At 38.9% G+C, this 12,994-nt stretch overlaps 1 protein-coding gene across 1 annotated transcript in view; it reads left to right on the top strand.

Moving 5' to 3' along the window:
• ALOXE3 (arachidonate lipoxygenase 3) overlaps positions 1–7,394 on the top strand; it is a 25,345-nt gene extending 17,951 nt beyond the window's left edge. Inside the window, exons 10-15 of the mRNA XM_001368928.4 lie at positions 1–7; positions 834–1,003; positions 1,481–1,602; positions 5,143–5,243; positions 6,035–6,205; positions 6,475–7,394. The exon at positions 1–7 is cut by the window's left edge and continues 80 nt beyond it. Of these exons, the coding sequence (XP_001368965.1) occupies positions 1–7; positions 834–1,003; positions 1,481–1,602; positions 5,143–5,243; positions 6,035–6,205; positions 6,475–6,654 (751 nt within the window). The 3' untranslated portion in view covers positions 6,655–7,394. The remainder of the gene's footprint in view (positions 8–833; positions 1,004–1,480; positions 1,603–5,142; positions 5,244–6,034; positions 6,206–6,474) is intronic.
• The last annotated feature ends 5,600 nt before the right edge of the window (positions 7,395–12,994 follow it).

Genomic DNA, 12,994 nt, shown 5'->3' on the forward strand with positions numbered 1-12,994 from the left:
GGACCAGGTATGGGTTTGGGTTTTCTGAGGCCCAGGAGCTCCCTTCTGTAGTTCTGTTGAATTCACCACCCAACTGCCTGTTGGTTATCTCCAGGTCTGTCGCAGAAGTCTGACTTCTTTCATTCATAAATGCCCCAAACACCCCTCTACTCATCACAGCTCCTTTCCAGGCAGTAAAGAGAATCCTTTCTTTCTTTCTTTCTTTCTTTCTTTCTTTCTTTCTTTCTTTCTTTCTTTCTTTCTTTCTTTCTTTCTTTCTTTCTTTCTTTCTTTCTTTCTTTCTTTCTTTCTTTCTTTCTCTCTCTCTTTCTCTCTTTCTCTCTTTCTCTCTTTCTTTCTCTCTTTCTTTCTTTCTTTCTTTCTTTCTTTCTTTCTTTCTTTCTTTCTTTCTTTCTTTTTTTAACACTTATCCAATCTTCGAATCAATACTGTATATTGGTTCCAAGGCAGAAGAGTGGTAAGGGCTAGGCAATGGGGGTCAAGTGACTTGCCTAGGACCTCCCCTCTCTAGGTCTGACTCTCAATCCACTAAGCTACCCAACTGCCCCTGAGAATCCTGTTTCTGACCCAAAGATCAGCACAGCATCACTTACCTGGTGCGCAGTCCTGGCTACAAACTCAAAACTAACTCTTTCCTTAAACATTTCTTTATCCCTAGTCTTAGTCCTAGTCTTTTCTCTGTGGATATTTCTAATCTTAATTTCTAATTATTTCTAATCTTACATTTATCTTCTCCTACCCTAAATCCAGAGAGCCTTGAGGTATAGAAAAGCCATCAGCCTCTCCTCAGGACCTGGGTATTTCAGGGAGATAACTGTGTGGTTCCTTCTCAGGTCACATCCATTGGGAGGCCAGGCCTGCTATACCTGATGAGTACAGGCCTTGCCCATTTCACCTATACCATGTTCTGCCTCCCTGACAACCTCAAGGCCCGGGGGGTCCAGTGCCTCCCCAACTACTACTACCGTGATGATGGCATGAAGATATGGGAAGCCATTGAGAAGTAAGGAAGCAGCCAGATCCATGGGGCCCCCTGGACATTGGGATGGCATATCTTTAACTCTTTCTTTACCCTTAGGTGAACTGAGAGTCAGAGAAACAGACCTTCTATCCTTTGGGGCGGGGGAATGATCCTTGGAGGTAGAAGGAACAAGAAGGGGTTTAAAAGGGAAGGATTTGGGGACGAAAGATGGTGATATGTAGGGGAATCCATCTGTGCTTCTAGGGAGGGAGGTATTGCAGTAGATAGAAAGCTGGATCTAGGATCAGAAAGATTTGATTTCAGATCTTGCCTCACTCTATTCAAGTCATTTAACCTCTGCCTATCTCTGTTTCCTCATCTGTAAAATGGGCATAAATATAAACACTTATTGACCTGGGATATTGTAAAGATAAAACAAGGTAACATTTGTAAAGTGCTATGCAATCCTTAGAGTATTGTATACATGCTAACTAATATTATTATTATATTCCCTCTTAGATTTGTCAGTGAAATTGTGAATTACTACTACCCCAGTGACACCTTTGTACAGCAGGATTCAGAGCTCCAGGCCTGGGTGGGCGAAATTTTTACCCAGGCTTTCCTGGGCAGGAAAAATTCAGGTATCCTAATGGTAGTGCTCACTCGTACTGATGGGGATAATGTTTATTGGGTATTGTCCAAAGGATTGATATGTCAACTGACTCCATTCCAAGGAAACAAGCTTTATTATAAGAGAATTTAGTAACCTAGTAGCTAGTATAGTAAGTAAATAAGTAATTAACGTACCATAAGGAAGACAGGGAGGTGTGGTAAGTAAAGGGAGAGAGTAAATTGAGTAAATAAAAGGTAAAAAAGTATATGCAGGATTTCTCAGGGATGCTTTTTATCTAGATTAGTTACTATGGGAATGGTCACTTGTTTGGGCAGTTGTTATCCTGTGTCTCCAGAGAATTAATGTTACTTTACTTGGGATCCACTCTATTTGCCCCCTTGGGGAAGCAAACTGAAATCTAAGTGGAGGGCTAATGATATGGGGCAACTTTAGGTCAAGTTTTATTCTTTTCTGTCTGTCGGTGAGTGTGGAAATTGAGCATTGTTTGAACCCAGTCCTGTGTGACTGGGGGATGGAACCACCTGTACCTGCTGTCCAGAGACCCCAATCAAGGACTGAGGTTAGGGCTAAAGATTGATGTGAGGTGTTTTCTCATAATTGTGAATCTAAGCAACTCATACATCTTCTATGAAAGGTAGCCCCATTCTAATAACTAGTTATTGTTTCCATGGTCTTTAGTAGTGTGTACAGCTGTGTACAGCTACTTGGCAGGTTTGTGGGACGTTTCGGTCCACATCAGTATCTTAGCTACAGAGGTTTTATCCAAGGCTTAAATATACTACCAGACTTGACCTTGGCCACACACCCATTTGGCCCCTGTTTTTCTCTTTAAACTTGACCCTTTTCCTCTTTCCATCTTTAAATCTGACCCTATTGCTATCCTTTACTCTGACCCTTTCCCTATATACCGATCATGCTTTATTATATGCTGACCTCATTCTTGTCTCTAATCCATAACCTATTCACATCCCTAGTATTTTTGTCCCTGTATTTCAGTCCATTTCAGCAGTTATTGAATGTAGGGGAAACAAATGTAAGACAAGGTCTTTAGGAAATTTACAGGCTCTTTGCAGACAAGGAACCCCACGTGAAATGAGAAAAGCGATATAAAATAGATGTTGACTTGGTCTCTGTAGTCCTTTGATGCATCTTTTTTTTTTGACTCCCTGATCCTAGCATATCTGTTTCAGATTTTCCCTTCTCTCTTCCAACCTGAATCTCACTGCTCCTTTTACAGTCTTAGCAAATCTTGTCTCCTACATTATTAAGGTTGAAACTTGTTAGTGTGAACTCTTCTTATCTCTTCATTCCTACCTTAGTATATTTCTATCTAATCTCCTCTTCTCTCTTTGAGGATGATGCATCCATCCTTGCCAAGGCTAAACTCTCCAGGAGTGCCCTTAATCTCCAAGATTAGGCTTGGTCTATGGATCATTCCCTTTTCCTCCTGCATTTACAGGCTTTTTCTTGCCACTGATTCTTGTCCTGCCTTCTAATACTCCCAGGTCTTCCTATCAATACAAAGACAAAACAAAACAAAACTCCTACTTTTACTAGTTAGCTGATAGTTAAGATGACAGTCTCCTGAATCTCCAGTATTCTTCCTGGGATATTCCTCTGCCTCTGTGACTACACATTCTTAAATAAGGAGTCTATCCCTGCTCCTTATCATTTACGAGCAATATGGCACAATACAAAGAGCTTCAGATTTGGAATTATATGATATGGGTTCAAATACTGTGGAACTTTGGGTAAGCTATTTTACTTTGCTGAACCTTGGCTTCCTCATCTATAAAATGAAGGGTTTGGCATACATAATCTCTAACGTCCTTTTCTTTCTTTTTTTAAAAATATTTTATTTTTCCCCAATTACATGTAAAAACAACTTTTAATCTAAAAAAAAGTCTGAATTCCAGTTCCCTACCTGCCTCTGCTGAAGGCAAACAATTTGATCTAGGTTATACATATGCAATTAAACATATTTCTATTTCATCTTGTGAAGGAAAACATAGATAAAAAATCATATGTGAAAACAAAGAAAATGAAAAATAGCATGTTTCAATCTTCATTCAGACTCCAATTTTTTTCTTTGGAGATGGATAACATTTTTTGTCATGAGTTCTTTGGAATTGTCTTGGGTCCTTGTTTTGCTAAGAATAACTAAGTCATTTATAGTTGGTCATCATATAATATTGCTGTTTAATATCCTTTTCAACTCTAAAATTCTTTGATCTATTTCTTAACCCTTTGCAATCTCTGTTTTCTACTTGAAACATTTAACTGAACCTGCTTTTTCAAAGGTCACCAGCGACCTTCTAAACTCAAAATCCAATGGCTCCCAGTTGCCTTTCAGTTTAATATCAACTGCCCTTTCCTTTTAAATGTTCCTTCCTGGACTTTCTAAGATTCTTCTTTGTTCCCCACTTGGCTTTTCAAGTACTTTCTTTATTCTCCCAATTTGTCTCCTTCATTGCTTCTTCTTTCTTATTAGTTAGTGAAAAGCACACTGGACTTTAAGGGTCTGAAGACCAGCCCTGCCACTTGGAAGCTTTATGATGCATACCTTTCAGAACTTCATATTCCCTTATGTTTAACTCAACTTGTTCAAAAGGGAGCCAATTTCCCTGCCAAACTAGCTTTTCTTTCCAAACTTCCTCGTCACTCTAAGTGTCACCACTATTCTTTTAGTAGGCTAGGTTTGAAATCTCAAGTGATCTATGATTCATCCTTATCCCTCTTCCTTTATCATCATATACAAATAGTTACCAAACCCTACTAATTCTTCCTTTGAAATGTCCCATGTTCCCTTCCCTTTTTAGTATCATTGTCACGGTACTAGTCCAAGCCCTCATTACATCACCTTGGAATTAGGAATGTTGCAAGAGGCTTCATTCATACCATAGCTAAATTACTCTTTTTAACAAATGGATACATTTTATTTTGACATAGCAATTATTTCCCAATTAGCAACCTCTCCCCCCTGAGTCCTCATAAAATCTTTCCTTTTAAAAAAAGTTAAGCAAAGGCATATTTATAGTGACAGTATATATAATTCTTGGTTCTCATCGTTTTCAATTTCTTAACAAAAGAAGTATATTTTAACCTTAATCATCTGAAATTAACATCTACTACAGTATTTGACCTATATTAGTTTGTCTTTTAGGGTTGTCTTCATTTGCATCATTGGGATTATATTATCCCTTTTGTTTCTACTATCATACTTGTTATATATCATTAATTCACATAAGCCTTCTCATGCTTTTCTGAATGTGAAGATAATATTCTATATGGCATAATAATATTCTAACACATTCATATCCACAGTTTATGTAGTCATCCTCTTATCTATGAGCATATCATTGGTTTTAAGGTTTTTTTAAGAATTACATTTGGGCTATGAATATTTTGTTTCCTATGGAACTATAGTGTTGGATCTGTAATCAGGAAGACTTGGGATCGAATGTGACACATACGATATGTATCATAAGTAAGTCACCCCAATATCCTGTTCTTCTCTTACTTGTTTCCTTTCTAACCCCAACCTCAGGTTTCCCAAGCTGCTTCAATACCACAGAAGAGCTGGTGAAATTCCTCACTGCTGTCATCTTCAACTGCTCTGCTCAGCATGCAGCTGTCAACAGCGGGCAGGTAAGGCACCTGAAGAAGAGCCAGGACAGACACAGTTTATGGTGAGAGTTTGGAGAGATGAGACTCTGGGGGTGTCAGGACTGGGGCGGAGATTGAGGCTGGGTGGTGATCAGGGTGGGGTTAGGTTTGGGGCTGGGGTCAGAGTTGGGTGGTGACTGGGGCTGAGGTTGGGTTGAGAGATTTATTGCTAGGCATCAGGGGAGGGACCAGAGTCTGGGTGGGGCTTCTGGTTCCTCTGCATGTCAAACCATTCCTGGGACCTTTCCCAATAACATCTCCTGTCAGGATGACTCCTCATTACCTCGATGACTCACTTCACCCAGCTGTAGATGCTGGGTAAGAAGATTGAGGAGGTATGAACTGGGCCCCTGACCCACTACTCCCACTTATCCTATCTTTCCTTAACCCTTTTCTTGACCTACTCTCTTAATATCAATAGAGAAGGATTTCCTTCCTTTTTTTTTTTTAACTGAGTCAGGTGAGAAGTGTTTAAGTGGAAATTTTCTACCTTTGGACTTCATCCCCCAGAAGTTCTTTTGTATTTCCCAGAATTCCTCTCTTCTCTCCACCATGTTGTGTGGTCACATTTGTATATAATTTTCTGTGAATCCTCTTTCTCTCTCTCTTGTTGCTCAAGATTGTGGCTTGAGTTTGTTAGTTCCTTTTAACTCTAGTTTTTATTTTAATAAATCTTATAAATATAATACTTGAGTTATTGTATATTAATTCTAAAATCTACAGAAGGGAGCTGATTTCTCCATCCTACTCAAGTTATATCCATTTCTCTACAGCATGACTTTGGGTCCTGGATGCCAAATGCTCCATCATCTATGAGGAACCCTCCACCCCAAACTAAGGGTACAACCACACTTAAGACTTACCTGGACACCATCCCTGAGGTGAACATCACTTGTAATAATCTCCTTCTCTTCTGGTTGGTCAGCCAAGAACCCAAGGACCAGGTACCCGTTTTGGTTGTGTCTACATGGGTCTGTGTCTTGGGATATGTGTTTGGTGAGGGACGGGGTCCCAAGTTTGTTCCTATCTCTAATTCTGTCCTTGTCTGTTCCTTTTCTTCTTCCTCAGTTTCTGATTCTTCCTTTCCTACTGTACCTGTTTTTGTTCCTTCTTCCTTAACATTTTCCTTATTTTTCCTTCCCTGTTCCCATCTGTCTCTATCCCTTCCCTTCCTCACCCATTTCCCTGATCCTTTTTCTTTTTTTTCTCCCAGAGGCCCCTGGGCACATATCCAGATGAACATTTCACAGAAGAAGCCCCCAGGCAAAGTATTGCTGCCTTCCAAAATTGCCTGGCACAGATCTCTGAGGAAATCCAGGATCGGAACAAGACCCTGGACCTACCTTATGCCTACCTAGACCCTCCCCTCATTGAGAACAGTGTTTCCATTTAGCACACCCCACCTTTTGATACCTCTAGTAGCAAACAGGATCTCTGATGATCTCCATCTTTCTCTAGCCCTTCAGAGAGAAAGACACAAACTTGGGTAAAATAAAAGCCATCCCTTGCTCCCAGGTCTAACAGATCTCTAAAGGTCATTTCATCTATATCCTTGCCTCTCTGCCAGTTGATACCAGGCTTCTTCTACACACACACACACACACACACACACACACACACACACACACACACATTTCCCCCCACCCCCCCACAGATGGGTACTCTGTGAAATGTGGAGCCTCCTCATCACTCCTATGAAGTGAATAAGAACCTGGAAGTCTTCCCCAAACAATCCTCTCCCAACTTAGTTTTCTGTGCCTCTTCCCCCAATATATCTCCTTTCCCTGCAATATTCTCCTGCTATAGCCCTCCCCTTAAAGCTCCTTAGGTGGGGCTCAGGTCAGGCCTAGACAATACCCAACATTACTACCACTAAGAGACAGAAAGGAGATTGTCTTTCTAAGGATTTTGCCAGGACACTTTGACCCTTGAATCTTTAGAGATCATCAGGGACTAGATAGTCCTATCACCACAGTCCCTAGTCATGATTGGTTCCTGGGATTCTTGGAATGTCACAGTTATTTGGATTCTGGAGGACTCATCAGCCAGAGTCCTCATTGTCTACCTTCTCTCAGATTTCCTATCCTTCAGCTCCTGAGCCAGTCTAATTTAATAAACTCTAATGTTATCAGCTCCCATATGGTCTTTGAGTTTTGGCATACCACTTTAACAGAAAGGGTGGGTAGCACTTACTTTTCTCTTTAGAGTGTTAAATCTGCTTTAGTACAATATGAAAATTTTGGGATAGAAGCAATGTCCTCAGTAGATAAAATATTGGAATACTACTCAGTCTCAAAATCTAGCATAGCACAGTTGAACTCAGGAATCTGGCTTCCAATTTTTTCAGAACCTGTTTTATGCCCTCAAAATCAATTCCTAGATTTTAAAAAGAAATTGGATTCAAGTTACAACTGCTAAATTAAAGTTTTAACTTCTTAATTTTAAAAAATTGTGATTCTTTAAAAGTTTGTCTTTTGTTTCTATATTTATTTCCAGTTATGTTCCTTTATTCTTCCCTACTCAGCTGGTCTTCCCTTATAACAAAGATTTTTTTTTTAAAGTTCAGCAAAACTGGGAGATGCATCAGCCATATCTGATATATATGTATATATATATATATATGTATATATATATATTATAAGTCAATATCTAACCCACAGAGATGTTTATGTATTGTTTAGTGCCTCCCCTTTCTATTTATGTTTGATACCACTGTTGTAAGGGACCTTGGAGATCATCTAGTCCAATGGTTCTCAAGACTGGGGAGATCTCCAGCTTCAAGACCTTTTTAGGAGGCCAAGACTTTTCATAATAACACTATGACATTTAAATTTATAATGTAGATAACATAAATATAGAGAGATGTATCCCACATAAACCAAAGTTCTAAGGCAAAAAAGTTTTAGAAATGTTATTCTAGTCTAATGTCCAAATTTACAAAAAAGGAGTGATGAAAGATGAAATTATGTTTCCAAGGTTACCTTGCAAGGTAATGGCAGTAGAACTAAGATCCATGTGCCACAAACTTTGCGCCTCAGCCTTTGGACTCCAAAGCCACATGAGGGTACATCGTAGATGAAACTGCTCAAAGACAATAGTCATTCTCGGTCACTGAGAGACTACCACTATACCAACAAACCTCTCAAAGAAGAGTGAGAGATAGTAGAAAGGATACAAAAGAGAGATCAATAGAGAGAAGTGTAATTTAAAAAAAAACCTATTTAAACATTATGTGGGTTCTAAAAGAATCCCTCATTTGCCTAGGAAAAAAATAATCTTAATGTATTATATGATTACATTAACTATAGTTTAAAAATTTGGGGTGAAAAATCACCCCAATAAATAGAAACAAAGCAAAAGACCCCAGAGAGGGGTAGGAAATATGGACCTATCTATGACAAAGGAATAAGAAGATATTAGACATCAAGGAATAGAACTGAATGGAATTTGATCCAGGCCAGGTTCAGTGTAGGAAGGGCAGGGAATGAAGAATGAGGCCAAAAGAAGGGCTTAGCATGGAATCATATGGAGAGGCAAAGAACAAAGAGGTTATTAAAGAACAAAGACTATTAAAACAAAATGAAACCAACCACTATATACTTATAATAAAGAACATTAATTAGAAAATATATCTCCCAGTGGCTGAACAAGTTGTGGAATATTATTGTAATGGAATAGTATTCTGCCATAAGAAATTACAAACAGGACAATTTCAGAAAAACCTAGAAAGATTTCTATGAATTGATGCAAAGTGAAGCAAACATAACCAGGAAGACATTATACAAAGTAATAGTGATACCATATGATGATCAACTGTGAATGATTTAATTCATTCATTTAACTCATCATCAATACAATAATCCAAGACAATTCCAAAAGATTCATGAGAAATCTATCCACTGCCGGAGAAAGAACTGATGGGATCTGAAAGCAGATTAAAGCATACTATTGTCACTTTATTTTCTTTATAAAGTAAAAACATTTGCATCTATCTGTACAAGGAGTTCATTAATTCTCTCTCTGGATAGGGATAGCATCTTTAAAGATGAGTCCTTTGAAAATGATATTAACTTTGTTTTCTTTCTTTCTTTTTTTTAACCCTTGCCTTCCATCTTAGACTCAATACTACGTATTGGTTCCAAGGTAGAAGAGTGGTTAGAACTAGGCAATGTGGGTTGTGTCACAGTCATACAGCTAACCTGGTACTAAGCCATCTATCTGTCCCCTTCACTTAGTTTTAAGATGCATTATCTGTAGTTTATTGTTTTTTTCATTTATTTTCTTAACTATTTCCCACTTGCATTTTAACTGGGTTCAGCCTCCCTGGAGAATATTGTGGACTGCATATGGTTTGCCAGCGGTGTCTCCGACATCTTTGTTGTACAACTCTGAGATTTCGTGACGTTTTTAAAAATTTTTTGTTTAATTAGTCAATTTAGAACATTTCCCCCTGGTTACAAGAATCATGTTCCTTCCCCTACCCTCTCCTGCAGCTGACACACAATTCCACTGGGTTTTACATGTGTCCTTGATGGAAACTTATTTCTATGTCATTGATGTTTGCACTAGGATGATCATTTAGAGCCTACATCCCCAGTCATATCCCTCTCGACTCTTGTGATCAAGTAGTTTTTTTTCTTCTGTGTTTCTACTCTCACAGTTGTTCCTCTGAATGTGGATAGTGTTCTTTCTTATGAGTCCCTATGAATTGTTCTGGATCACTGCATTGCCACTAATGGAGAAATCCATTACATTTGATTGTGCCACAGTGTATCAGTCTCTGTGTATAATATTCTCCTGGTTCTTCTCCTTTCACTCTGCATCAATTCCTGGAAGCCTTTCCAGTTCACATGGAATTCCTCCACTTTATTATTACTTTTTGCACAATAGTGTTCCATCACCAACGTGCACCATAATTTGTTCAGCCATTCCCCAATTGAAGGGCATCCCCTCATTTTCCAATTTTTTACCATTTCATGACCTTTTGCAGAGAGTTCAGAAACATTTGTAGTGGAGTAAGTAGAAGAGGAATTACCCTCCCAGAGCCAACAAGCATTCAATTAGATTTTTTTTTCTTAAACCCTTACCCTCTGTCTTAGAATCAATATTGTGTATTGGTTCTAAGGCAAAAGAGCAGTAAGGGCTAGGCAATGGGGGTTAAGTTATTTGCCCAGGGTCACACAGCTGGGAAGTGTTTGAGGCCAGATTTGAATATAAGACCTCCCATCTCTAGGCCTGACTCTCAATCCTCCTACTCTTTTCTCTGAAGTCCACCTTCATGCACTAGCCCTTCTTAGGCACATGAAAATCAGTTCCAGAGCTCAGGTAGACAGGACTTTTTCCAGGAATTATGGTGTCAACATTTTAGTTGTGAGATGTGGGGATCCCTGGCACCTGAGCCAAGGCTGGAGATGGGGGCCTGCAGATGGAAGACAGGTATGGAAAGAGAACCAGGCTAGAAGAGAATGTGGGAATTCCTTGATAAAAAAGATGATAGAGACCCAATTTCATAGTTACAACCCTCCTCACGATCCAGACCTGAAGCTCTGGCTTCAAATTTATAGAACCCCTATGCCTGAAGAGGTAGGTGGAAGAGAATATCTTTGTGAAGTTTCCCATGCATTTTACCTAGAGTTCTCCAAGTCTCCAGGGGGAGCTTTTGATTCCAAAATCAAAAGGAACTACTTTTTATTATGAAACCATCCAACAGAGATGCAGATGTAGAGGAGAAGGAGGACTGTGAACAACTCTAGCACCCTGTGCTTCTCTTGATAAACCATTAGGAAACTGGAAAACTAAGGGCACTGAGCACTGCCTTTGTGACAAAAAAAGTGAAGAAAACAGGTGGCATGACCTCATAGTGTGACAGAGAGTACATGGGATTTGGGGGGAAGAGAGAGGAGAAGAGAATAATTATCTAGTTCTGCAGGCAGCCCCAAAAAGAGGCTGCTGAGCCTACCAGGATCTAGCACTGCAGGAAAAAACTCTGAACTTTACCTGTCTGATTCCTTCTCTTCTGATTTCTCCTCCAACCTGTTAGAGGAAGGGTAGGGAGAGGTCGAGATTCATTCTGTCACCTTGGTTGTAGCCATGCTATTAATTATATACAAGTGAAAATCTATAACTTTAAATGCTAGTTGAAATGTAAAGTGTATGGTCTGCTATTAAAGTTTATAAGCATTTATGATTCTTTGTGTCCAAATCTATGAGTGCCAAGTTTGCTATTGAGAAATGTTAATCAAAAATGTAAAGAAAACTTTTGCCCGCTTAGATGAGAAAGTGGGAAGGTAGGAAGTTGGGGAAGTTTATTAGAAAGAGAATTTCTGACCTGTCCTTCCCCCAGACTTCTTTGAACCTGGATAGAAACTTAAGAAAGAAATAAGCCATTTACAGGGATAGAAGTTCATGTGTTTGTTCAGAAAATTATCCTGTCATCAAGACTCAACCAACCTTCCATCTGACTATGTCTATTTTTAACCCTAACTAAAGAACAATAGATTGCTAAAGCCAGAAGAGAATTTATAGGTTATCTAGTCCAATCTCTTTATTTTACTAATGAAGAAACTGAGATCCATAGGGGCAAAGTGACTTGCCCAATGAAGACAATAACAGAATTCAAGCTCATACTTATGTATGAGTTCCAACTCTGTATGCAGCTGGCTTCCTATTTAGTGTCTACCCACATCCCAATATTAATCATAATCCTATTCTTATCCTTCATTTCTTATGCAAACCCAAAATATCTCTCTTACTCTAACTTTTACTAACCCTAACATTATCCTAACTATTACCTAATCCTAACACTATCCTGTAAGGCTGAGGCCCTTAACCTGGCGGCCCCATAAACTTATCTTTCATATATATGAATATATAAAATATCTATGCATATATATGTACCAGTGCACTGCAATTTATTTTATTTTTTAAAAACCCTTAACTTTTGTCTTAGAATTGATACTAAGGATTGATTCCAAGGCAGAAGAACAGGAAGAACTACATAATTGGAAGCTAGAAAGTATCTGAGGCTGGATTTGAACCCAGGACTTCCTATCTCCAGGCCTGGCTTGCTATCCATTAAGCCACCTAGTTGCCCCTACAATTTTAGAACATATGTATTTATATATATGCCAATCATATTGAAATAAAGTTATCAATATTTATATAGAGAGAATTTTATTTCAATATCATTGGTATCCTTTGTAATCTTATACATTTTATTTTATGCACTTAAAAACATTATTCTGGGAAAGGATCTACAGACTTCACCATACTGTCAAACAAGTCCACAGAAAAAGTTATGAACTCTACTATAAGGAAACACAATACCCAGAGTGTCCCCGAGGATCTCAACCTTCAACATGGTCCATCCGGGAGACCCCTGTCCCCTGCCCCACCCCAATTCCTTGACTTTACTGATCTAATTAACCCTGGTAGTTTGACTCCTTACAAAACTCTAATCTTTACTTGAACATCTCTTTTATTAGAAAAGCCTCTCCTTTACCTTCCAGGCCTGGACCATTGTTGAAGGTTTAGCTTCTATATTGTAGAATCTATAAAATTATAGGGAGGCAGCTTGGTATAGTGGATAGAAAAATATATCATTTTATCTTCTTTCCTTCCTTCCTTCCTTCCTTCCTTCCTTCCTTCCTTCCTTCCTTCCTTCCTTCCTTCCTTCCTTCCTTCCTTCCTTCCTTCCTTCCTTCCTTCCTTCCTTCCTTTCTTCCTTTCTTCCT

This window comes from Monodelphis domestica, chromosome 2 (assembly GCF_027887165.1).
Source record: "Monodelphis domestica isolate mMonDom1 chromosome 2, mMonDom1.pri, whole genome shotgun sequence".
NCBI classification, from domain to species: domain Eukaryota; kingdom Metazoa; phylum Chordata; class Mammalia; order Didelphimorphia; family Didelphidae; genus Monodelphis; species Monodelphis domestica.